General features: G+C 40.4%; 1 protein-coding gene across 1 annotated transcript in view; it reads left to right on the top strand.

The window, feature by feature from the left end:
- Positions 1 to 26,835, top strand: part of fat2 (FAT atypical cadherin 2) — a 111,899-nt gene that overhangs the window by 31,083 nt on the left and 53,981 nt on the right. Inside the window, exons 7-16 of the mRNA XM_044206084.1 lie at positions 6,025 to 6,164; positions 6,942 to 7,004; positions 8,547 to 8,759; positions 9,123 to 9,333; positions 10,261 to 13,928; positions 15,135 to 15,531; positions 17,893 to 18,092; positions 19,711 to 19,864; positions 20,556 to 20,789; positions 25,012 to 25,401. Coding sequence (XP_044062019.1) covers positions 6,025 to 6,164; positions 6,942 to 7,004; positions 8,547 to 8,759; positions 9,123 to 9,333; positions 10,261 to 13,928; positions 15,135 to 15,531; positions 17,893 to 18,092; positions 19,711 to 19,864; positions 20,556 to 20,789; positions 25,012 to 25,401 — 5,670 coding nt within the window. The remainder of the gene's footprint in view (positions 1 to 6,024; positions 6,165 to 6,941; positions 7,005 to 8,546; positions 8,760 to 9,122; positions 9,334 to 10,260; positions 13,929 to 15,134; positions 15,532 to 17,892; positions 18,093 to 19,710; positions 19,865 to 20,555; positions 20,790 to 25,011; positions 25,402 to 26,835) is intronic.

Below are 26,835 nucleotides of genomic sequence, written 5' to 3'. Positions count from 1 at the left end.
AAAGGTCTTGGTGTCAGCTGTATCAGCAGGACATTCTCTCTGTGAGGATAAATCAGGAACGTTCCTCCTCTCATCACCTGCCAGATCACCACAGGAGGGACGACTGGCCATTCCTCCTCTTCCTCCTCTCCACTTCTCATCCTCCTTTCTCGTTTTTGCTCCCCTCTGGCTTCTCTCAGCCCCCAACATTATGAGAAGGACTGTCACAGAAAGCTTTATGAAAAATAAAAGGCGTAACTACATTTTTAGTTGAAGTTGAAATCAGCCCTGTGACTTCGGTGTCTCGTTCCCTTTGAGCCTCCCAGGAAAACACATCAGGGTTTGCCAGGCTGTTTCCTGCCAAGCGGGGCAGCGTGTGCAGAGAAAGACCGAGGTTCCTCCTGTTCACTTTGCTGTGCCAAGCTCGATCTGTGCCAGAACCCACCAGAACACAACAGACACTCTGTCCTGAGGGGACATTCAGTTGTCTCATAGCTGCTGCCGCCGGATGTGACGTCTTGTGACATTCGTGTGTTACGTTATGTCACGAAGCAGAGGAGTCCTGATCGACCTGAGGAGTCTGGCCGCAAAATTATTAAAGCATGAAAAAACTAGCTTTCTCCAAAAAATTGTTGGCAGAACCATAGCCACAAACTTTTACTTTATCTCTGACCACACAAATGACTTCTTATTAGCCAAAAAGAAGTCTGATGCATTTACTCAACTCCTTTTTTGTTTTGTTTTTTAGTTTCTTACCTCAGTTACTTGAAATTCTCTGCAATAATCAAACACTGATGACGTGTTAAATTGCTTAGAAATAATCTAAATTAATCCAAAACTGAACAGAACAACCTCCTAAATATTTCCGCCTCATTCCCACATCTCTCATGAATCTGTAGCTTTTGAATGTGTTTAGTGATGAACGTGTAGTTCACATACTCAGCTCCTGCTGGGCAGCTATTTTCTGAATTTGCTGAAGTAAAATTGTTAAAACTGCATAATATAACCGCTATGATCAGTTTGTCTTTGAGTTTGTTTAAAGCTCCTTTACATTGTGGTGTGGAGTAGAAAATGACTCTGTACTTCCTCCATGGGAATTAAAACGAGTGCTTTTTGTTGCCGCTCCCCTGCGTCTGAGGAGATGTGCATGAACTTTTCCAATTCCACCAACTTGCCCTGCTGGGTATCTTTTATAGTTTCTGAGTCTTGGCGGCTGGCGCCAGAATCTGTAAGTGTAAATGTGGGGTTAGAGTGGGTCAACTGCAGTTTTGTATAGTTTTATGTGAAAGCATTTACATTGCACTGTCAGCGATAGAAGATCTTTTATTTAACTAAGAGTAACACCACAATGGAAAAATACTCAATTGCGAATCATATTATTGCATTAAGAAAGTCAGCATTACATAATATTTTATTTATTTTTGAATGAAAAATCTTCATCTGCAAAGTAACAATGCACTACAGCTGTAAGATAAATGTAGTAAAGTGCATGTAAGTACAATATTTCCCACTGAAATATAGCAAAGAAGTCTTATGGAATTGAAATACTGAAGTACAAGTATAGAATTTGAACTAATGTACAGTAGTTGAGTAAATGTATTAGGTTACTTTCCACTTCTGCAGTGTTATTTATTCTATGTTTGCAGTAGCTTTGACAGCTGTGTGTTCAATCAATCAGAGCTGAAGTGTTTGTCATAGTGTTGGATAATTGTGCAGTGTTTTTCTCCCTGTGTGGCATGTGAACATAACTCGGTAATTATCACTGATGGCCTGTCAACTGTCAAATCAACCAATCCTCTTTGTTTCTTCTCTTCTAATTATATTTTTAATTGTGAGAAACTTGAGACTCCACCCACCGTTTTAATTTCCATTTTACTTTGAAGACTTCATGACGAGACTGGCCACTGTATTTCAGTTCTGTTTTATTCTGTTCTATTCTAGTCTGCTCCACAGTCGTGTATCACTGACCCTCATCTCGGCGTCGGCAGATGAGGGAATGTTGTTATGTCAAAGGACTTCTCTCCCATGCAGATATGATCAGGTATTTATCGCCCCACTTTACCTTCCTCATCTCCAGCAGCAGAACGCGGATGCCTATCGAGCCTCTCTGACTGTGAGATAAGTCAGAGAGACAAATGAAGACTTCCATCTCTGTCAAAATAACTCAAACGCCTCCTGTAAATCTGCACAAAAACAACACGCTGCATTTAGAGCCAAGTGGAAACACAAAATCAGCGGCAGGATATCAAAGAGCAGGCGAGGGCTGCGTCTCTGCTGTTTGTGAATGGATGCAGCGTCCCTCCGGCTTCACTGGACTGTGATCTGTGTGCTGGAGCGGGTCCCAGCTGGGTGTGATGTGGTCGGTATGAGGGTCATCACCTGCAGGTCCGAGGCTGTGGCCCTCTGCTGGAGAATGAGGTTTGTCCCCTGCAGGGGAGGGTTGAGCATCTGCTCTGTGGACAAGTTCAGGCTTATCTGGGTCTGAATTCAGCAGGTTTTCCTGAGGAACACGATGAGAATGAAAAACTACTTGCAGGAAAAAAACTTTCCACTTCATTAAAGGATGAATTACAATCGAAAGGAATAGTTCATTTCAGGGAAACACGCTTCTTTACCTTCTTTTCGAGTTAAATGAGATGATCAATACCACTTTGATACCTGTCTGGTAAATATACGGCTACAGCCAGCAGTAAATAGGAAACAAATTCAAAGGAAAGAATCGATCTTCATTTCTGACCCTCAGCTGTTGTCAGAACCTCTGAGCAGTGATTCAAAGAATACAGCTGCAGATCAAATCAGAGAAAATGATGTTCTCTCTGCAGGAAGGTTGACCTGATTCTCTGTGTACAGGGTAAGGACAACATGTGGCTGTTCTCCTGAGCAGAGCTGTTTGAGGCAGGTCAGGTACCTGGAGGAGACCCTGAGGCAGACACTGAACAAGTTGAGAAATTAAACCTCCTTGTATTATTGCCTTGGAGCAATTGCTGGAGGGATTGCAGTAGAAAAGGACATCTGTTTCGTGGTCATTTCAACTCCACCTCCTCAACTTGCCCTGGAGGGAATGTCTGCTGTCTGCAAAATTTGACCCTTTGAGGATCAAGAGAGTGAGTCAACAATGATATTCAGCTCCGAAACATATCTTGTTCAGAAGGCATTGTATTCCATCATTTCAATCATTTCATGTACTGATCCTCCATGGTGGAAAAAGGACTGAGAATAATTCATACAAGTCAAGTTTATTTGTATAGCCCAGTATAATAGGACGTGTCTCACTGGGTTTTACTGGAATAAAAGACCTCAAAAAAAGCAATAAAGTAATACTTGTGGCCCCAAAGGCTGTAGTGCTCATTATAACCTGCAATACAAAGGTGACAGATAAAACAAACAACAACATGCTCTTTGTTCTTCTAAGAGCCAAAAAATATTGAGTTTATCCTTAGGGTAGCGCTCGAAGGTGGGCCATATCATTATTCAAACCTAAAGAAAGAAAATATTGATATTTTGATACTTGGTGCCCTTTAGAATTTGGTATTTGGTGGGGATTTTGCTTGATGGTGGGCTAGAGGAAAGGTCGGGGGGTCAGCTAAATCATTAAGATTCATCATCTGAGGACAAGTGAAATCCACAGCAAATTAGGTGGCAGTCTGGCCAGTAGTTTTTTGAGACACCTTGCTCTGGAGAAAAGTGCAGAGGTATGTTCAGAAAGTGAAGCTAATTTTCACCTTGCATCATTTGCGCGAATATGACTGCTGGAGCATTTGTCCAGTCCATGTTTATTCGCCCCAAAAAGCCAATGCACCAACTGTATAGACATTAGCTGTAAACTAGCTAGCAACATACACACCGACTGTCCAATATTCACTCTCCTTTTAGCTCTGGTTTGGTCTCCACCAACTCCTGAGAAAAATATCTGGCTCTTTAGCAGCTAGCTAGACATTCCACTTTCTTCACTTGCTAGTCTTTAACTTTGTCTGTCTGCTGTTTAGCGCTAAGCAGGTGGTGTACAGTGGGTTTATCACAGCTTGTCTGCTGAAAACAGCTGCCTGCTGCTGCTGGAAACAAGAGAACGAATGAGCGATTAATTAAACCTACTCCACCTTGACCTCCCTCCCTTCTGCTCTGCATGTGATTTCCACGTATGTGATGTATTAAGCTACATACAGTATAAGCAAGTACTGAAGGAAAGTCAAGGATGGCCTGTTAAAAGACTGATGGGCTCCAGGCTACTCGGCTTGCCTTGTCACCGTGGCCCTGACACATATAATCATCCAGAAGATGTATGGATAAATAGATGAATAGAATTCCTGCATAAATCTTTTTTTCCTGTGTAACGTGACATTTGGCGTACACTTTCTTTCTCCCAGCACCATAAGTAAAAGATATGTTTTGCACAGCTGGCCCCAGAGGGAATGCAACCTCCATTCCTTGTGTATAATATAAGGAGAGGGAAGAGGAAAAAAGATCAAGAGGTAGAGAAATGTGTTAGTGCTTTATTACGCTTCTCTTCACATAAATGCAAAAATTATACATGATTTAAATTAAAATGAAGTGGCAGGGTGAAATGAGTGCAGCCTCAACCATCACATGCAGTAATAGAAACAGATAGAGGTATAAAAGTGTATATGTGCGTGCGTTTAGCCCTTAGCAAGGTGGATATCTTAATAATAAACACCATCTGGCTGAGCAGGCATGAGGTTTACCTTTCTCACACACATACACACACACAACCTGCTGAGAGAGAGAGAGAGAGAGAGAGAGAGAGAAGAAAGCCATGAAGCAAGAAAAATCAGGGGGGTGCAGGATAAAGAGAGAAGAGTGGAGAAAAAGAGAGAAGGAATGAAGGATGGAAAGAAAGAAAAGGAAGAGAGGATAAAGGCAAACAGATGGACAAAGTGAGTCAGTGTTACTGCAGATTTTAAACGCAGTATGTTTCAAAATTAGAAAAGCAAAAAAAAAAAAGCAATCACACATGCAGTCAGTAAAAAATCAGATAAAACAGGTTCAATAAAGGATAGAACAAAAACTATGAGTACGAAATAAATATTCAATTTTTTTTTGATAGCAACAAGAGCAGAGAAGCTTTTCAAAGCCAGACAACAACTCAGATCAGTTTTCAAGATTTAAAGGGATTTGAAGTTTCCACTGTGAACAAACTGTTTAATTTACAGTGTTTCTCACCAGGATGCATTGTATGTATGTCACAGGAAAGAGAAACAGTCATGGTTAAACAAACTCAGAATGTTCTTTTAAAGTCAGATAGACACTAAGACAGACAGACAGGTGATCAGACAGACAGTATTGTTGCTCTTGTGGAGGGTCTGGGTGTCTCAGTTGGTTTCTCAACTCTGTCTGTAAAGAAGAGGCCATCAAAATGTCCTGCTGTGATGGATGGGTTCATATGAAGGAAAGAAAATCTATTTTTTGCTCTCGGTTTTTCTCTGGATTTTTTTTTTTGTCCTATTTTAATCCAATAATTCAGGATGAGTTTATCAGAAACACCACGCCCAAACACATTTTCAAAAGTCAGTTTATACAATCAAGTCAGGATGAGATGATGCATTGTTTGACTGGAAAACGTGGCCTGCACGTTGGTTCATAATTTATGACATTTGCTACGCGACATTACACAATTGGCTGTGTCTATAATAACAAACAGTTATTAGAACATGTAGTCATACTAATAATTGAAAAAAAGGCACATTCCTCAAAGTTTCTTCAGAGTGGGACTAGTGCTAAAGGAGTTTGGGACTTTCAAAGTTAGAAAGTGGATCATTAATTACAGCGCCTCCTACAGGGAAATCACTGCAATTCTTCAGATGCTGGAGGACGATGCCAAGATGCATCATTCCTGCAACCAGTCAAAATCAGACCTGCAGAGTTTGACACATCATCAAAAATATTACATCTGACAGCTGGACACGGCCTGATTCATAACCCCACATACTGTAGCATCAACACATGATGGAATAAACTTTTCTTTCATTCTCTCCATCTATCTGTCTCTCTCTCTCTCGCTCTCGCTCTCGCTCTCTTTCTCTCCTTCAGGTGGCGATGAGGAAAAGGACTTTGACATCCAGAGAAATACAGGAACCATTTCGATCGCCCGCCGGCTCGATGCGGCTCGACGCTCCAACTACAACATGACGGTGCGGGTCACCGATGGCCACCACAACGCCACCACACAGGTTAGAAACATGAACCAGAAAACAGAAGACTTTGACAAAAACATGCCTCATGTTTGCAAAAAGTAAAAAAGTCATGACTTACGTAGGAAAACTGGTTTATCTGACCCAAGAAATAAGGAAAGAAAGCTCTGAAAATCCTTTATTTGAGGATTGGATAATTCAGGTTTGAGTTGGAACTCTAACTGAAAAAGGCCCTTTTTTCACTTCCAGGGATCAGGGAATCCTCAATTCTGACCAAATACAGCATAAGTCTACCTTGTTGTGATCACACCAAACTAATTTATATCAATAGGTAATTCTTCTCTAAGTTTCAGCATATTTAGATAGCCACTAATATAACCAGCTACTGTATTGGTTTGAAGATAGAAGTAATCAAAACTTAGTCTTCTGAACAAGCTACAATACTTCAAAATTCATGAGACTTGTTCTATTTTTTTCTTGTGATTACACATTATGAACCAAAGCTACTAGAAAAAAAGCTACAAAATAACCCTTTCCACCACAGTTGAGATCAAAGAAAACCCACTGTACATGTGCTGGCACCTTGAAGTCATTGTGCAAATCAACCCACTGAGCTGCACCAGCAGTTTTAAACAGCTTTATTTATGTTTATTCATTTGAGTTTGAAAATCTCTGGTTTAGAATCTAATCTTGCAGGCAGCAGCGGCTCAGGTGCTGCATGTGAAGCAACTTTGAAGCGCTACCTTCCATATTTGATGTTATTCATGCTGTGCATCCATTTTCTCAAACCCTGTGTATTCCATCTCCAAACTGCAGGCCTACATCCGTGTGCTGGACATGAATGAGCATCGTCCCGTCTTCCTGAAGCCACTGTACATGGTGAGAGTCAAGAAAATCCAGTAGGTTTTCATTAGAATACAGAGCTCACGGGTGAATTATTACAGCAATAATACCTAAAAGGACAGTCTTTATGGCTATGTCAGTGATGCAACCTGGTGTGAAAAGCAGAAGAGTACTGTTGGTCATCACAAGAATACAAGTCCTTTAACATGTTTTTCAAAGGGGTTTTATACAACAAAACTATCAAAGCTAACTTTTCTTTAAAGACTATACCAGTATTTCTCAACCTTTTTCTACCTTGTCCCCCCATTGGAAAAAAGTAGTATAATATTGTCTTCGAGTCAGCTGTGGGCTGCAACTTTAGCCCCATTTTGTTTTTAGCTGCAAGTATGCTGAAGTAGCTATTAGCAGTTTCTGTTTACAAAATACCCATGGATGCACAAACAACTAGCACTGTATGACTTTCATACTGAAGGAATCTACAAAACGTGATAATTCTCAGCAAGTTCTAGTTATTTTTTTTCTATGATTTCTAAGAGGTTTATGGATATTTATTTGCAATGGACATCAGAGATAATGATATCCCCGAGAAGCGTAACACTGAATCTAAAAATATGTGTGTGATGTCTGTGTGTTCAGATTTGACTGCGAGAATGAGCACGTTTTTGACGCAAATGACGGCAATTGGGCACTAAGGATTTTAAAGTACCTTAATTGCCTCCATGAGCTGTGTCTTTTCTTCCCTGAATAAAGTCAATTTCTCTTATGCTTTGCTTTGCTGTCTGAAATTTTTTTACTAACCTCAGTCTTGGTAGTCTTGCTGGCATCAGAACACTTATGACTCAAAGTCATTCAGCTGATGATGCATTCCCTGATTTCCTCCATGTGGGCTCCTCCTGCAATGGCTCTTTCCCCTGCAGTTCGAGAAACACTGGTCTAAACAAAACAACTCTTGGATATACACGTTATGATTGGTTTTGTCTGACAGTAAAATTACCACCTGATAGCCTGCCCACCTACCTCAAGTATGTTTTTCTTTATTTTAAGTAATATATCAGGTAGTTACATCCAAGAAGTCTAACTCTTAACCTTAACATGTTAGAGCCATGTTGATAACACACAAAGGCTTGGCAGGCCATGCTTGATTGATTGCTGTTCTGGTTCTTGTGAGTGTGGTAACCAGGAAGCTAGTTAAAGATATTTTAAACATTCCACTTTAAATAAAAATTTAGACACATGTTGAGAATGATTTGAAAACCTCTGCAGGCATTCTTTGCTATGGTTATCAGGACATCCAACAGACAGTGCAAGGCTGCTGCATCACTGTTGTTTTCCTAATAACAGTAATCAACACACTCTCTGGGCTTGTCTCTAGAATTATTGCTCTAACAGGACAATTTCTTGTCCTCAAAATGTTTTCTGTCCACCTTCATGAATAAAAATTGTGTTTTAAAATTGAAATGTCATAGCCCAGGAATTCAGTTTCCTATCCATTTATCAAACCCTGTTTTTTCCTGCCGTTTTGTTTTTTTCATTACTTGGAAAAAATTCACCCATTTCCTCTGATCCTGCGTGTTTAAGGTGAGGGTTCCTGAGGATACCTCCCCTTGGAAGGACATCCTGCAGATCAGCGCACAGGATGCCGACACCAACAGTAAACTGGTTTACTCCATCCACAGCAGCCTACATCCAGACAGCGCCAAGTTCTTCCATCTGGACCCAAAGAGTGGCGTCCTGGTGATGACAGAGGAGCTTGACTACGAGATGATCTCTGTTCATACCCTCATCGTTATGGTAATGAAACAGCTATCTCAGTAGAATACAGTAGATTAGAATCTTATGAAGATATCCGTAATGTATGTTAATGACACAAGACATAGTGCAGAACAGTTAGAGACAGGATATGATAGAATAGACCCAAATACATTTGTTGTCCATATTATATTGAGTCAAAAATATATGTTCAAACTAATAATAAATGATGATAATATAGTTTAACTATATAGCACCAGTCATACAAGAAATGCAGCTCAAAGTGCAAATAGCTTTCTTATTACATTTGTCTATAATCATTTTCTTTTTTTTTGCCAATTTCTTTTTTCATCTTTTCTCTTACCATCACAGATACAAATATAACATTACTTTGCTCCTCCTCAGGTACGTGACCAGGAGATCCCAGTGAAGAGGAACTTTGTGAAGGTGGTGGTTCATGTGGAGGACTGTAACGACCACTCGCCGGCTTTCCTCAGCCCCCGCTACGAGGCCAGCATCTCCAACCTGGCCCCTTCAGGCGCCGAGGTCATCCGGGTCAAGGCCCTCGACAAGGACATGGGCAGCAATGCCGACATCAGCTACTCTCTGCTCTCAGGTGAGCAGTAAAGGGCCTATTTTTATTCATTCATGCTTGCTCCTTGTCAGCTTCACTCTGCTTTACATTATGCATATCAAGGTGATATAGCTGATCATGTATGATCAAAGCAGTGGAACACATTATTACGCCTGCTCAGTGTATTTTATACAGCAAAGAACATCCATCTTAACTAATACTGTCTCAGATTCAGCCTTTAAGACTTACCCTTTAAAACTAGAGAAAAAAATCAGGTAAGATAAATGTTAACTGTTTCACACAAGTTGATATTGAAAACCATTCAAGTAATCTGAAACGATCAGATAAATTTTATTTTACTTGTGAAGGAATAGTTCAACATTGTCTCTTTCTTGGCAAGAGTTAGATGAGATGATCAATACCACTTTCATGTATCTGTTACAAACAGTAACAGTTATCTGTAACAAAATCCACCTACCAGCACCTCTAAAGTTTACTAATTAACACGTTATACCTTGTTTGTTTAATCCGTACAAAAACTGAAGTGTAAATTTAAATGTAAATTTTAAGAAAATAGCATTTTAGGACTGAATAGTAGATAAATGCCCTGTAAAATGCTTTGTAATAATAACAAATATGTTGTTATTATTTAAATTGTATGTAATCTAATGCAAACCTTTAAGACAGGTGTGTGACTTCCACACACTGTCAGCACAAAATAAAAGCATTAAAGAAGCATTTCAGTTATAGACCTTCACGTCTGACATGATAATTTGTGTAACACATTATTTCCTTTCTCCCTGAAGGGAATATCGACAACATCTTCTCCATAGATCCGGAGCTGGGCTCCATTAGTGTGTACAAACCTTTGTCAGCACAGAAGAAAAGCATTAAAGAAGCATTTCAGTTATAGACCTTCACGTCTGACATGATAATTTGTGTAACACATTATTTCCTTTCTCCCTGAAGGGAATATCGACAACATCTTCTCCATAGATCCAGAGCTGGGCTCCATCAGTGTGTCCAAACCTTTGGACCTTCAGCCTCAGGACCAGTTCCACTTGACAGTAAAGGCCACTGACCAGGGCTTCCCTCAGCGCAGTGACCTCTGCTCTGTCCACATCCACATCCGCATCTCTGACCAAACCCCACCTACCTTCCCCTCGGATGAATACCTAACAGAGATTAGTGAATTGAGCACACTTGGAACACCAGTGGTCACCGTCTCAGCCTCCAGTCCTGCTGCAGTGCATTATGGGATAGAAAGTGGCAACCCAAATGGAACATTTCATATCAACCCCTACACTGGGTTGATTTCAATCCAAAAGCACCTTGATTTCGAGAACTGTGCCTCCTACAAGCTCAAAGTTACAGCTACCACCACAGCTGGAGCCTCGTCCAAGACTCTCGTTTACATCTACGTGATTGACGAGAATGACAACGCTCCTATTTTTCAGCAGAGGCAGTACCTGGGGCAAATAAGTGAGTCAGCTCACATCAACAGCATGGTAATGGGAGAAAGAAACACCCCTCTGGTCATCCAGGCTTCAGATACAGACATAGATGCCAATGCTCAGCTGGTGTATCAGATCCTCGAACCGGAGGCCCTGAACGTCTTCAAGATGGATTCAAGTATGGGCACAATCTCTTTAATTTCACCAGTTGACTTTGAAGCCAAGGCAGAGTATCACTTCACCGTGCAGGTAAAGGACTCAGGGGAGCCGTCGCTGTATGCAACAGAGCCTGCCAAGGTCACTGTTCGTGTCCTGGACCTGAATGACTGCCCGCCACAATTCACCACCCCAGTGTATGAGCCATCCATCATCTTTCCAGCTGTCAGAGATACAGAGGTTGTGCGTGTCATGGCCCATGACGCCGACTCGGCAGTCTCATACAGCATCACTGAGGGGAATCATCACAATGCCTTTTCAATTCACCCCAATACTGGCGTCATCACCGTGAGCGATGTGTCTGAATTTAGACCATTTTACCAACTTGTTGTCAAAGCCTCTGACGGCCTCTACAAAGACTCGGCTATCGTCAAGGTAAACGTAACAAACCTAACAGCCAGCGATCTTGGATTTGAGCAGAAAGTGTATTCAGCAAGCGTTACAGAAAACCTAAAGACAGTCAAAACTTTGGCGGCACTCAAAACCACAGGTTGTTATTTAAATGAGCCTCTTTTATATTCTGTGGTAAACCCAATGGGAAAGTTTGCAATTTCCCAGACATCAGGTGTTCTTGAAACAACAGGTATCCCTTTTGACCGAGAGGAACAAGATGTTTATGACGTAGTGGTGAAAGTACAAGACATGAGAACACCGCCTAGGACAGCTACAACCCAGGTCAAGGTTTTTATAGATGATGTCAATGACAACTCTCCACAGTTTCTAAACTTGCCTTTTTCAATGATGATTTCTGAAGCCTCTGAACCAGGAGATGTTTTGTATCAAGCAACTGCCATTGACAGAGATCTGGGAGAGAATGGATCCATCATGTACTCACTGGAGGAGGACTATGACCTCTTCAGGATAGATCCTGACGTAGGCGATGTATCCCTTCAAAGGCCTCTGGACTTTGAAGCTCTGAATAAGTACGTGTTGACAGTCTTGGCTATAGACGAGGGTGAGCCCAGTCACAGCACAATGGCACAGCTGAGTATTCAAATGAGGAATCAAACCAACCCAGTTTTCCAGACTCTTCTGTATCCGCTGAAAGTCCCCGAAAATGTCCCCCCATTCACCACCATCTTACACGTCCAGGCCAGGAATCCAGAGGGCTATCGGCTCATCTACAACCTTGAAGAGGAAAATGCCTCAAAACACTTTCACATTGATTTCAAAACTGGTGTGTTGACCATCACCAACCCCCTCGACTACGAGAGCCAAACCATGCATGTGTTGACAGTTCGAGCTACTGACTCTGTGACTGGAGCTTTCTCAGAGGCCTCCATTGAAATAGAAGTAGAGGATGTGAATGATAATGTGCCAGTTTTCTCAAAGCTAACATACTCTGTTAACATTGCTGAGGGGCTCCCAATCGGCACCTCTGTGATACAACTTTCTGCTTCTGATAGGGACTCGGGCAGAAATAAAGACCTTACCTTCCAGGTGGTGAAAACGGAGAGGAACGAGACTGATTTCTTTGAGATAGACCCTCATAGCGGGTTTATTGTCACAAAACAGTTGTTGGACCATGAAAACACAAAACACTTTAATTTGAAAATCAAAGCCACTGACAATGGCACTGTTCCTCTTAGTAGTGAAGCCTATGTCTTCATAAATATCACAGATGTCAATGACAACCCACCAGACTTTGTCACCTCCCAGTATGAAGCCACACTGGATGAAATGGCAAAGTGTGGCCACACAGTCATCAAAATCCAAGCTTCAGATCCCGACACTGGAGACCTGAGTAACCTCAAGTACAAAATCCTCTCAGGGAACGAAGGCCGGTACTTCAACATCAACGAAACCTCAGGAATCATCTCCTTTTCTAATGTCTGCAAGAGGAATCTGGATCCTTACTACAACCTGACAGTGGCTGTGACTGACGGAGTGTTTCAGAAAACAGCACCAGTCAATATTGACATGATGAACAGCAACAGACATAGTCCGTACTTCAAGCAGAGCATCTACGAAGCAGAGCTGGCTGAAAATGCAGAGGCAGGAACTCGTGTGATCCGATTAGCAGCCATTGACCCTGACGATGGGCCATATGGCAGTGTTGACTACACCATCATAAACAAACTTGCTGATGAGAAATTTGACATCGACAATGGTGGGCAGATTGTTACGACACAACCACTGGACAGAGAGAACCCCACCCAGAGAGTCATAGCTATCAAAGTGATGGCAAAAGATGGTGGCGGAAAAGTGGCCTTTTGCACAGTCAAGATTATTCTCACAGATGAGAATGACAACGTTCCTCAATTCAAAGCATCAGAATACCAGGTTTCAATTCAGTCAACTGTAAATAAAGGCTCCCCTGTCATTCAGATCATGGCATATGATGCAGATGATGGGAAAAATGCAGATGTCACCTACACAGTAGATGAAGCCGAAGAGGTGACTGAAGACATTATCGAGATCAACCCTTTCACTGGAGTTGTGAGTGTCAAAGAGAGTCTTATTGGCATGGAGAACAAGATCTTCAACTTCAAAGTAAAAGCTCGCGACGGCAGCCTTCCTTTCTATAACTCCACGGTTCCTGTTCAGGTCAGAGTGGTTCCTCCTGAGGTTCCTCTTCCGAAGTTCTCAGAACCTCTCTACACCTTCTCAGCTGCAGAGGACATCCCCATAGGGACAGAGATAGGCTCTGTGAGGGCGGACTCCGACATGCCCCTTATTTACAGCCTGGTGAATGGGAACACTGTGGAAAGCAACAAAGACAAAGTGTTCAGTTTGGACAAAGAGAGTGGAACTTTGCTGTTGCAGAAGACCATCGATCATGAAAAGACAAAATGGTATCAGATAGATGTTATCGCTCGAGGGAGCCACAACGGGACTGATGTTGCATCACTGGTGTCAATCAGCATCCAGGTCCAAGATGTGAATGATAACCAGCCAGTGTTTGATGCAAACCCATACAGGGCCTTCCTGGCTGAGAACATGCCTGCTGGAACCACTGTTATTCAGGTGAGAAGTAAGAGCAGTATAACTGTGTAAGGTATAACAGTGTAAGGTCCGTACTTAAGGTCCAGCTAAAAGGTATTTAAAATGTGTTTTCCATATTGATTGAAAAGTAAAAATTGTCACTCTAGTACAGATAGACAATATCAAACTTTCAACTGCTTTTACCAGGTGTGTACCGAAAGTGGTCAATAAAATTAATTCTATGTTTTCTTACATGGAACATTAGAAAAAATACAGTTATCAGAAGTTAAATAAGAAGAACATGATCAGTTTCATCTTTGTGTGTTTAACAAAAAGATAAATGCATGACATGTATGTATAGTCTAACGTTAGCTTATCACATACACTGGATGCAGGGGAAAACGGCTTGCCTGGCTTGGTTGATGATGCCTTCCAACAACTTTCATCAGCTCAAAAAGTCATATTTACACACTGTGTCTTGCATATTTAGTGCTTGTAGAAATAGAAGACAAAACATTATAGTTCAACGACCAGTTATCTTGGATCTATTTATCAAATAACAGCAGTTAGTCCTACTGACTCCAAGCCACCATTACTGGAAGTTACATCAAAATAAAATCCAATTTCCACACTTATTGATTTACCTAACTCAAAAGGAGCTTACAATGTTTGTATCTGGTTTCCCTCTTTAATAACCACTACAGATATGTAGCTCAATAAAAATTAGCTATGTATCGGGTGTGACTACACGGGTAAAGGGATAACCCTGATGAAGGCCACAAGCTGAAACGCGTTTGTCTGACAATAAAGTTGTTCTGTATATTGTGTTGCTGGGGTTTTGACCCCTTCAGACTTTTACCCTTCTCTATGCATCTTGGAAGTAGGTGAAGTTGTGCCAGAAATCCCTACTCTGCTTCTACAGTGACTACAAGGATAGCAGTAGGGCTATCCATCTTGGAATAATGCGTGAAACTCTTAAGTCAGAATAACAGGAGTTTTTCACCTTCTCCTGATATTGCATGAATTTAGCATTTGCCAAGTTGCCAACTTAAAACTTAAGCTTAAAACACCCTGGACCAACATCTCTACTGAAAGCACAGAGATGAAAGTGATATAAATTGTATCCTCTAACTCCCAGTAAGACAGCAAACAAGCTTATTCCCCAAAATGTCAGCATGTTTCTTAAAAATGCTTGAATTTGAAATAAAATATTTTATGTAACCACCAAATGCTTATCTTGACCCACAGGTGACCGCCAACGACCCGGACACAGACACCAACGGTCTTGTGACCTACAGCTTGGAGTCTCCACCTGATGACACCACGGCGGACATCGCTGAGGTATTCTCCATCGATGGAGAGAGTGGATGGATCACCACCGTACGGGAGACGGACTGTGAGGAGACCAGAGTTTACAGGTTCAGCGTTGTCGCCATAGACCACGGCGGCGACTTCAAGCTGTCCTCCAGCGTCCTGGTGGAGGTGACGGTGACGGACGAGAACGACAACCCGCCAAAGTTCTCTGATGACGTGTACCGCGGCTCAGTGGTGGAGAACAGCAGCCCCGGTGAAGTCATTGTCTCCATGACGACCACAGATGCTGATGTGTCACTGGAGAACCGCCTTGTGACGTGTTACATCATAGGTGAGTACGTCTAAGTGTGTATTTATGAGTGCGTGTTCACAGATTTAAGCCTGTGAATGTGAGTTTGTGTTGCTCCCTTGTGTGTTTAAGCATTTGTGCAAGCCATTAAGTTTATTTGCAAGTGTGCACAGAAGTGTAATTGTGTGTCACTCATATAGTCACTTGCAATCATGTATTTGTGTATTTTTCTGTGAGGATGTGTGTGGGGCAGCCAAATTACTGTCCCATTGAAGATTTGCTACACTGTGGGATTTATCAAGACATTAATGAGGTGAAATTAAATCTCTGTTAATGGCCCTCAACTGAGCCATGATATGTTATTCAGCCACTGATTAACCAAGAGAAGCAGGTTGACAAGCCGACAAGAGAAGAATACCAACTGGATGCCCTGCAGCTAACAACAAAAACAAAGCCTCAAATTAATGCAAATCCTCCATTTTCCTCCAGACAGTTAAAGCCGGACCATTCTAAAGGAGCTTGCTGTCATAACATTGTTTTTGGAAAGTGTAACAGAGGAATATTCGCATTGGAATTATTTATAGGGTAGGGTTTGGCTGATGTTGACACTGGCTTGTCAAAAAGAAACAAAAACAGAAGCATATGTTAGATATTAAAGTTGCCCACCATCAGTATGATTGATGTGAGGATTTTTCAAGAGTCCACCTACAACAGCACTGCTTGACACAACAAAATTCATTACTGTGATTTTCCGTAGTGTTTCATCAGGGCCGTAGCCAGGATTTTATAATTACCTGAATTTTTTTTCTAACTACATGATGATTTGAATGCTGTTTCAGAGACTTCTCCACACTGCAAAAAAACTGCATATTTGAGGATACTGAGTCTAAATAATACAAGGATAAGCCTTAAAAATACACCATGTGTAATTTTAGTGTAGTTGTACAATGTCAACTCCTCCTCAGGTTGTGTAAAACCCCCAAATTCTCAGGTACAACACAGAGGACCTGACCATGAAGTCGTCACTGGTAGCTACAGCCCTGTTTGTCACATGATGAACCAGCCAGTGTCAGCTGTCTAGTCAGAGAAAACAACAGTTAGAGGTTTTCATGTCAAAGATAAAACTTTGTAAGAAAGAGAAGAAAACAATAAAATGCAAGTACAAAGGTGAGTCAGCCTAATGTTAAAACATCCCCCACAATCCAAAATCAAGATGGCAAACAGAAATTATTGAATTATTCATCAGGAACAACATGGCATTGTATTTAATTAGTATTAAATAAAAACTTTATATTACTCAGAAGGTAATAGAATGTTGGAGACACTATAATGAAAACAAAATCGGACAAACACTCAGCACAACCAATGAGAAACTCAGACATGATATATCGCAGCCTGAATGGTGAATAGCATATTAATACTAGTTGGATTTTTAATACAAGTATTAGGCTACTCCTGTCATGGCCTCATTCTCTTTTATGTGAACAACAAACATTGCAGCACAGGAAACAGACTAGAAAACATCATTCACATAGACTGAAAATGGTAGGAAACACAATAACTCATAAAGGTGACGCTGAATCCCTGCCATATACCCATTTACACGCATTCAGATAGTTGATTTATTGTTAGGTGACTCTTCATTCTTTCATGCTTTCTTTCCTCTCCTTTAACTTTTCTGTTTAATTTTATTTTAACAACTGTTACAACTAAACATATTCTATATGATATTTTATAATGTAACTATTTTTCCTTATATAAAAGGCCATAATTATGATTTTAGAAATACTGTGGTCAAGTCCCCCCCATTTAAGTTTTATCTCCAAACATGATTTATCATGTCTGGTGGGGAAATACTTTGTCATTTACATATTTATGAATTAATTAATTTTTGTTTGCCCAAAAGTAGTCAAAATATATTGAGTGAGAAAATTGCCATCATGTGTTAATTTTTTATTTGTAGATTGATCAATCGAGACAAAAAAATCAGCAACTATTTTGTTTATTGATTAAACGTCAAAATAATTTTTTCAAGCAAAAACACCAAACAATTTGCTGCTTTTCCTAGTCTTATAGCATTTGAATAAATTATTGAATATTTTGGGGTTTTAGACTGTTTGAGGACATCACCTTGTGCTCTAGGATACTGTGATGGACATTTTTCAGTGATGTTTTATAGACCAAATCAACCAAGTTATCAAGAAATCGTCATCAGATTAGTCAATAATGAAAATGATCGTTAGTTTCGGCCTTAGTAGAAGGTAACTCCACCTTGGTTGCTAAAATGTTTCCATAATTCCCAGAAAAAATGCACAAGACATGTACATCTACAGTATCTGCGACAGTGTAGCTACAGGCCTGCTTATCTCTAACCAGTAACTCAGTTCTTCATCACACATGTAGATGGGGACCCTTTGGGGCAGTTTGCCATCATCCAGGAGGACGAGGGTGAGTGGGGTTTGATCGTGAAGGAACCTCTGGACAGAGAGACCAAAGACAGATACACGCTCAAAGTCACAGCCACTGATGGGAAGTTTGAGGCTCCGGTTATGGTGGACGTCCACGTGCTGGACATCAATGACAACAGTCCACTGTGTGAACAGGTGAGATAGCACATGAGTTATTTCATCCTTTCATTTACAGATGATATTCACCAAAGCCACCATTGTCCTTATTTATCCATCGAAAGTTAACAACAGCTTGTCAAACACATTCCCACCTGGGAGATGCTTAGTACAATAGTTTTCTTGGCCACAGGGAGCAGTTTACGGAAATTAAATTTTCTTTTCTTAGCACATTTTTTTTTACACTTTTATTTGTACCGGTAATGTTTATCAGTAATAAGTAATAATGCATCCTGCCTGTGTCGCAGTGCCTCGTAAAACCTTCTCTAAAAAAGAATCTCATTAGTCTGGGTTTCATTGGTTTTTTTTTTTATTGAAGAACAAATTAAGGACACACTGAGTATTTGTAGTTTTTACATTTTTAAGACTACTATCAAATATTACTATCTTAATGAAATAATTTGTTATTGGATGTAATCAGAAGAGAATTCCTTCCAAACTATAAACCCCCTCATGTACTCACATATAGAGCACCGCAGATGCAATAACAGAACTGAAAACAGTACATCCAAACCTGCAGTGCCGGTAGTCAGACTCTCTTCTCCATTTATATTTTATTCTGCAGCCCCCACACACAACCAAAACATGTCAATATCAATTCTCAGAGGAAAATCTCTACACTCTAAATAAGAAATGTAGCACTATTGTCATGTTGTCAAGTATAAACAGAGTTTGTTTTTTCCTAACAACCAAACACTTAAGCTATGAGCTGTGGTTGTTAATGGAGTGAGATACAGACAGGTGCTGTATCAGAAATCACCTGAATGTTGTTAATGTATTGATTTCTGACAGTAAGCATTAGGTCCAGGAGGAAATTCTTGCATACACTGCAACCTAGTGGAACATTTCAAGTCAGCTCTCATATAGTTTGTTAAAATTTTACCCAAACTTCAGTACACCTTTTTCAAGACCCGGTCAAGTGATATTACTTAGTTTAAAAATTGATCAAAATTTGATGCTGTAACACATAAAAATGACCATAAATCGTACTGTAAACATTTGCCTTCATAGTTAAGATAATATTTATTTACCTAATCTCTGTATCTTTAATTTGACAGACAGTGAACTTTTGGTAGATTCATTTTTTTAAAACTTTTATCCATTTATCTTGATATGTATCTTAGAATTTAATTGTTGCTAATTTTAGTGGATACATTTTGAGTTTTATCTGATTTCATACTAAAAATAAATTATAGGAAAGTAAATGTGCATATTATTTTAGACAGCAAAACCTGTGAAAACAAACCAAACAGAAATAATTTCAACATTTTTGGGTATAAGTGTGATTTTGTTTTTTCGAATTTCTTACCTTTCTCAACTTTCCTTACCTTTCTTCTCTTTTGGACAAACACATGTGTGCTTTCATGAATGAAAATGTACCAAAAATGGACTTACATTCATTTGGCAGACACTTTTGTCCAAAGCAACTTAAAAAAAAAATGACAGTGTCCTGCTCAAGGACATTGAAGGAAGTGGGGATTGGACCACTAACACTATGACTAATGGCACGTCATTTTATTTATCCAGCACTTAGTAGCTTGACTGAGAAAAGTGCTATGCAAACGGAGGCCTGATTATTGTTATTATCCTATTCCAGCTGGTGTACACGGAGGCGGTGATGGAAAACTCGCCCCCCAACATGTTTGTGCTGAAGGTTTCGGCTTCAGATCCAGACGTGGGAGCTAATGGCCAGATCTCCTACACCCTCCACGGGCCTGACGCAGACAAGTTCCATCTCGACCACAGGACAGGTATGATGGTGCCTGTTTGAGGTCAAAGTGTGTGATTGAGTGTTTGAGTTGGCGATACCATTGGCACTCTGCTGCTGCTCAGAGGCTCTGTGCTGAAAAGAGCCAAAAACATTTCTATTGTCATTTCTTTTTTCCCATTTTCAGGTCATACTTTGTTTCGGTCATAACATCTTTCTCTCATGTCTTCAGTGCCACCTGATTGCCTGCAAGAGATCAGACAGTTTTTAGCCATGTTAACAGAGAGGTTGTAAGTAATGTAAGTCATTTGATGGGCCCAACACTTTGGTACAGATTGAAATATCTTGACAACTGTTGGATCCCAAAGGATGAATCCTGTATAGTTAAGTGATCCAACTTCATTTAGAGCCACCGACAGGTTAAAATTTCCACCTGTCCAACCCTTCATGACTAGAAACATGTAATACTGCAGGCTAAATTATAACAGCCTTAGCTGTACTTTGAGAGTAATGGTAACATAGCGTGGTAGCATGCTAAATATAGTAAACAATAGCAGTTTACACTTACAAGTGTTAAAGCGTGGTCACACTAGGAAGTGGCACAGCAAAGTTTAACTGCGGGTCCTCTTGTTGGTGATGTATTGGCAATTCACAAGGCTAGAAAAATTACAAACCAGCTGGCGAACTATTCTGAGTTTCATTATGACTTCAGTATCGTATCCATCGTTCCCCAGGTGAGCTGTTGACTCTGGCTGTGTTGGACCGGGAGAAGGAGGTTGAGTACAACCTGGTGGCGAAGGCGACGGATGGCGGGGGGCAGTCGTGTCAGGCGGACATCCTGCTGATGATCCAGGACATGAACGACAACCCGCCTCGCTTCTCCTCCAGTCACTACGAGGTCACCGTGTTTGACAACACGACCGTCCGAACTCCCATCACTGTCATATACGCCAAGGACCCAGACACTGGTAGGCTGAGTTTTTAAATGTCATTATGTGTGCTGTGAACATGCAAGTTAGAGTTACAACACAAAAGCAGCATAGAGGGCATTATTTTGTTTCTGTCAGGTCAGAACATGTTGTGACAACCCCTTAGTCCCGGTATCAGCGATCCTTAACGCTATTAAAGGCTAATGCACAGGCTTTCCTTTGTGTGTGTACAGTATGTGTATGTATGAATATGGTACTACTAATTCTAAACATAATAAAAGACTAAGCCTTTCCCAACAGAGTTTTGCTTCCTGAAACGCCCACCTGATACCTCTTTACTGTGCCACTCCAGCAGTGTTGGTAATTATTTGCTGCAGAGGGATTTTAACCCTTAACCCTGGCAGCATTAGCATCTTGCTCGACTCCTTATTGATATTTATTCATGCTATTTATTCATAGTTCAAGAGTTTCCCCTCGGGGATCAATAAAGTATTTCTGATTCAGATACTTCTATTACTGCTGTGCAGTATCCACTGTCTAATAATCTGGTTAATCTGCTACACTTAACTTGACAGTACTCATTAATGCACTACTACTTATTACTTATACTACTACATTGTATCATACCGTACATACTTATCAACCTCTAAATCCACTTTTGTACTTACACTTATTTTAGCTTTTATACTTATATCCACTTTGTACTTAATTTATCTTAGCTGTATTATAGTGTATTATATTTTGATTTGCTTAGTACTTCTATTCCTGTGTGCACTGACGTGACAGTGAGCAGCTGTAACGAAAGAGTTTCCCCTCGGGGATCAATAAAGTATTTCTGATTCTGATTAGGTCACAGTAACTAAAAATGTTCTAGCTTCTGTTAGTTGTGTGCATAAGTAGTGTTCAGCTCCATATTCTAATATTGTGTTTAGTTGTGTCTTTTGTGTTTTTAGCCACACTACACACTGGTCTAGAGTGGCTCGAGAGATGGCAGTGTTGGTCAGTCCACCACTTTGGTCCAAACTGAAATATCTCAACAACTATTGGATATAGTGGATGCCATGAAATTTGGTCCAAACATTCATGTCTCCCTCAGGATGAATTGCAATCACTTTGGTGATCCTCTGGCTTCACATCTAGTGCCATCATCAAGTCAAAATGTTAATTCAAACACCTGCAAAACTAATTAAATCACCAGCAGCCTTAGTTGTACTTTGTTTCTAGAGCCAGTTAGCACATTTTAGCATGCTAACATGGTAAGCTAAGATGGTGAACATGGTATTATACCTGCTAACTACCTGCAAAAAAAATCAGTATGTTGGTATTGTCATTGTTAGCATGTTAGCATGCTGACAATAGCATTTACCGTTTTAAACAGTCTATGCATTTACCTCCAAGTACCGCTGTAGTTTAGTACATCCTCACAGAGCCGCTAGCATAGCTCTAAACTCTTAATCTTGTTTTAACCTTGCAAGTAAAATCCAGTAAAGTATTAGTAAAGCAAGTAAAAAAAATAGTTCTAATGGTGGTCCTATAGGAAAGGCTGTACGGTCGATAAATCAAAAGTGTTCATTCACCTTAGAAACATAAAGGAGTATAAATGTGTTCATGTGTTGTCATCTTGACTTACAGATTGTGTTTCTCACACAAAAAGCAAATGTGTATCTTTGAGGCCTAACAATTGTGTTGAGAGCATTGTCTTCTTCCATAAAACATTTGCAAATATTTTGAAGCCTGCATTGTTTACATTTCTGTTTAGATCAGCTAGCAGTCTTCTCCCTGCCTTGCTGGCGCATTGCTACGTTTCTTGGTGTGTTTCAGCCACCAACTGTCTTCCACTTGGCGTCATTCCACTAGTATGATCAGGCTACAGGAGTGCAGCCTTTTGTTCGTGTGTGCATGAGCATCCTCGTGAGCATGCTAGTGCAGCACGGGGGACCCGCTCATGAACGCATTGCTCCATAGTGCCATTACTGGTCAAAAAGCTCACAGCACACATATAAGGTTTTTTGTGGGAAACTCATGATACAGCCGAAATGGAAAGGGTTTATCCTGTGTGGAGCTTGAATATAAACACTAAATTTAATGGAAAACCTGTCTTTACTATGTGATATTTCTTGTACAAGAGGAAGTTTTGGCCCGATGGTAGACCAAAGAAACAGGGTTTGTGTCATGTGAGACAACTTATTAAAAAGTCTGTAAATTTGAGCGTGAAATTAATGTCGATGTCTTTATTGGCTGTGATCAAATGTAGATCTTATTGTGTTTTAATCATGCATTTATGAGTTTGGGTTCCTGGGACTAAATTCCAATTATTGGTTCCATGATGAAAAAGTTTCGTGGAAAAGTGAAGGGGTCACCAAAAACAGAACAGAATGAAGGACCAACAAACATCGCCTTCATTAGGGACGGGTACCACAAGGACAAAAAATTACCAAACAGATTGTCCTTCGTCTAAATACAGTTTACTTAAGTGTTAGCATAAACATTAAGACACACAGGTTTCTAACTCTCTTCCCCGTTTAGTTCTGTAGTAGTGAAACTTGTTTCCTGTGTGTTACTTCTTCGTGACTTAATTTGTTTTTCTTTATTTTTCTCTTTTCCGTGACTTATATAGTAAGCCTCTTGTTTTTTTTAATCTCACTTACACCAATTTGTCATTCTGTCTGTGTGTTTTAGCACACAATTTCATCACACTGTTTTTTAAATCACATCAGTGTGTTAGCACAGATCAAATACCGAGCAAATCTGAACCAGTCTCTTCTGGTTCAGATTTGCAGGCACAGTTTGGTGTTTGAATGTTTTATTCATTTGTTGCCTTTGATGGTTCGTTGGTTTTTAGGTGTTGGAACAGTAAAATCAGATAAAAGTGAAATAAGACTGTTTCCTCATCTGAAACCAGTTGTAGAGCGCAATCAGTGTGGGCGTGTGTGGTTTTGGATGTTTCTCACACACGAACATTAACAGAAATACACTCATTCACGCACACACATATTCACACTTAATAGTCACAGTTCTCACAAGAGGGTCGATAAAAATGCACAAAGACACCCACAAATACAAATATTCTTCCCGTACAAACACTTAAACGCACATACACACACGTATGCAATTCAGACACACACAGGATACACACACACACACACACACACACACACACACACACACACACACACACACACACACACACACACACACACACACACACACACAGAGCTGGGTAGGGAAACAGGAGCACACAGAACAGGTCAGCCACTCCTTCAGATGTGCAGCAGCTTGTCCTCTGTCTCCACACGGGCAACTTTCTCACAGACAACAACGACTAATGAAAGTTTTTTTTTTGCCAAAGAAATGTATCAAACACTTTGACACATTAAGAAAAAACACAAACTGCAGGTTTCACAGAAGGTAAAGACAGAAATCAAGATGTTGTTGATTCAGTAGATGTTAAAAAAACATCTTTGTCATTTAAAAACCTGATCATTTGTATTTGACACAGAGAAATATATAGATAGATATGTAATACAATCCATTTATATCATTATCGTCCTTCCCGGATTCATTCAGAATGAAACTGGTGTCGGAGCGGGTGTAATTGATCAGAATTAGATTTCTTTTTTGGCATTTTTCTCTCCAATGGACATTTCACAGAGAGCATCAGGAAACATGAGGAAAGAGAGAACAGTTAAACCACTGCTCCTCTAAAATGCAGGATTTAAAATTTTGCCCTTTAACTGTAGTGCCATCTTTAGGCCAGTTAGTTTGCTAAACACTGTACAAAAGTGCATTTTCCCTCCAGGACTTGTCAAACCACCTGTGTGTTGAAGCCTAACCTATATTGTAGCTTGCCTAATTATCCTAAAACAGCAGTTCCAGACGTTTTAGCTTGTGACCTCTTAAACGAAAACGCTTGCAGTCTCACAGGTTGCCCCGTTAAACACAGCGATTATTATCTAAGTTTTGTCATCACCGTGTTTTTTGGCACATGTTTAAAATTTTCTTTAACATAAAATCTCAACAGTTTTTCATCTTTTGATCACACAGTTGAAAGTTATATGATGTTTACGTTTTTCCCTCTCTGTGTCTTCACTTTTAATCATAACCACACCTTGTGGGAATCCACATGTGGTTTTGATAACAGTAACACAAAACAAACTGAATGACATATTAGAAGTGTTATATTGGTCTTTTTTTTTTTTTTTTTCAACAAATGTACTGAATGTTGAAATCTGAGTTTTAATAAAATAATTTACATCTCCAGGTATAAACTCTGAGGTGAAGTACTCCCTCCTGGCGGGCGACAGCGGCTACTTCTCTCTGGACGAGTTTTCGGGGATCCTGCGGCTGGAGCGACCCCTGACCCACAACACCCCGCCCTCCTTTGAGCTGAAGGTGAAGGCCACTGATCGCGGCCTGCCTCGTCACCTCTACTCCGTCACAACGGTGACGGTGGACGTGGTCTCCCTGGACGACTACCAGCCCGTCTTCCTAAGGTCAGAGTACACCGCTCAGCTCCCAGAATCCTTGGCAGTCGGGTCAGAGGTGCTGAGCGTCTCCGCCCTGACTAGAGACGGTGGAGGGCCGGATCCCATCGTCTACCGCATCGTGTCCGGCAACGAGGACGGACGGTTCCTGCTGGACTCACGGACAGGTTAGAAAAGTTTTGTCCATCTTTCTCACACTTTGTTTACACATTTACGCAGTCCTGTTTAAGAATACAATCAATATATCATTCTCAGAAAAAGAAATCGTCGTGATACGTGGTTATACTGAACCTAAACAGTATTGTATTTAAGGGGCACTGCGATGATTTTACAGGGGATGCTACTCACTCATCCTGTGGAAACAGTTGTATAATGTCTTCTGTGATTGTGGAGGATTGTACTGTCCTCTCTGTGTGTATAGGGTGTACACAAACTAACAGCCAGACTAACTCCAGTCAAACACTGGAGTCAGAAAATAGTGTCCAAGCTCCATGTTTTGATGAATAAGAAATAAAGGAGGACTATTTATCATTGCAAGAAACTTTAAAAACACATCAGTCGTTGTTTATATAAGACAGAAACAGAACGTTTCAAAATAGAAATTTAAATTTCAAATTTGAAACCTCGCTGTATAATCTCTAAGCTTTGGCTGTGTTTTCTCTTGTAAAGCAATGTTACGACACAAACATCCAGCTCGATTGCTTTACGGCACAAAGCTGGAAGCAATAATAAAAGCAAAAAGGCTATAATTTAATTTCCCTCCAAGGAGGCTAGAGGCTGCCAGTCTACTCAGCCTTTGTGTCACAAGTTTACGGTAATTAGTAATGTCTTTACTTTAATAATCATGGTAATATTTTGTGCGTATTAAAATGCAAGACCTTTAGGATACCAGATGAAGGATTCTTATGATCGAATGATTTTTAACAGATAATTAGAGGGCTAAAAGACTAAATGTTCTCTTTCCTCTAACATTTTTTAACACCTTCCTGTCTGTTTCCCCCTTTAAAATAATACATTTTATTTTCTTTAATTATGATTTCTGTCTTTATGCTTGAGTAAATCTCCTGACACTAAATGAACCCATCATTCATCCTCCTTTTATTTTTAGAAATAAAAGATATTTTTGTTAAAAGTTACAGAGTTGGGCTTCAGTACCCTGAGCTGGATTTAAAAAGTTTGGAAGTGAACTGCAGTCTGACCTTTGAACTGTGTGGGACCAACTGCCCACAGACTCCGTCAGTTGTTAAAGGTCCAGTGTGGAGGATTTAGTGGCGTCTAGCGGTGAAATTGCAGTTTGCAACCATTTGAATACCGATCGCCTCACCCTCCCCTTCCAAGTGTTTAGGGGAAACTACGGTGGCCGCAAAACTTCAGATAAACGCGAATCTATCTTGAGCCAGTGTTTGGTTTGTCCGTTCTGGGCTACTGTAGAAACATGGGGGTGCAACAGCTTATTCTAAGGTAATGAAAACACAATGATTCTTTATTTTCAGGTGATTATACACTAATGAAAACATACTTATAAATATTATATTTCTGGCATGGTGTTGAGTTAAAGGGATGTAGTAAAAGTGAGACCTTCTTCATTCGCTTTGGAAAGC

This window comes from Siniperca chuatsi, linkage group LG8, assembly GCF_020085105.1.
Source record: "Siniperca chuatsi isolate FFG_IHB_CAS linkage group LG8, ASM2008510v1, whole genome shotgun sequence".
In the NCBI taxonomy this organism is placed as follows: Eukaryota; Metazoa; Chordata; class Actinopteri; order Centrarchiformes; family Sinipercidae; genus Siniperca; species Siniperca chuatsi.
Note: the sequence above shows the minus strand (reverse complement) of the source record. Positions and strands in the feature narration are given on the sequence as shown.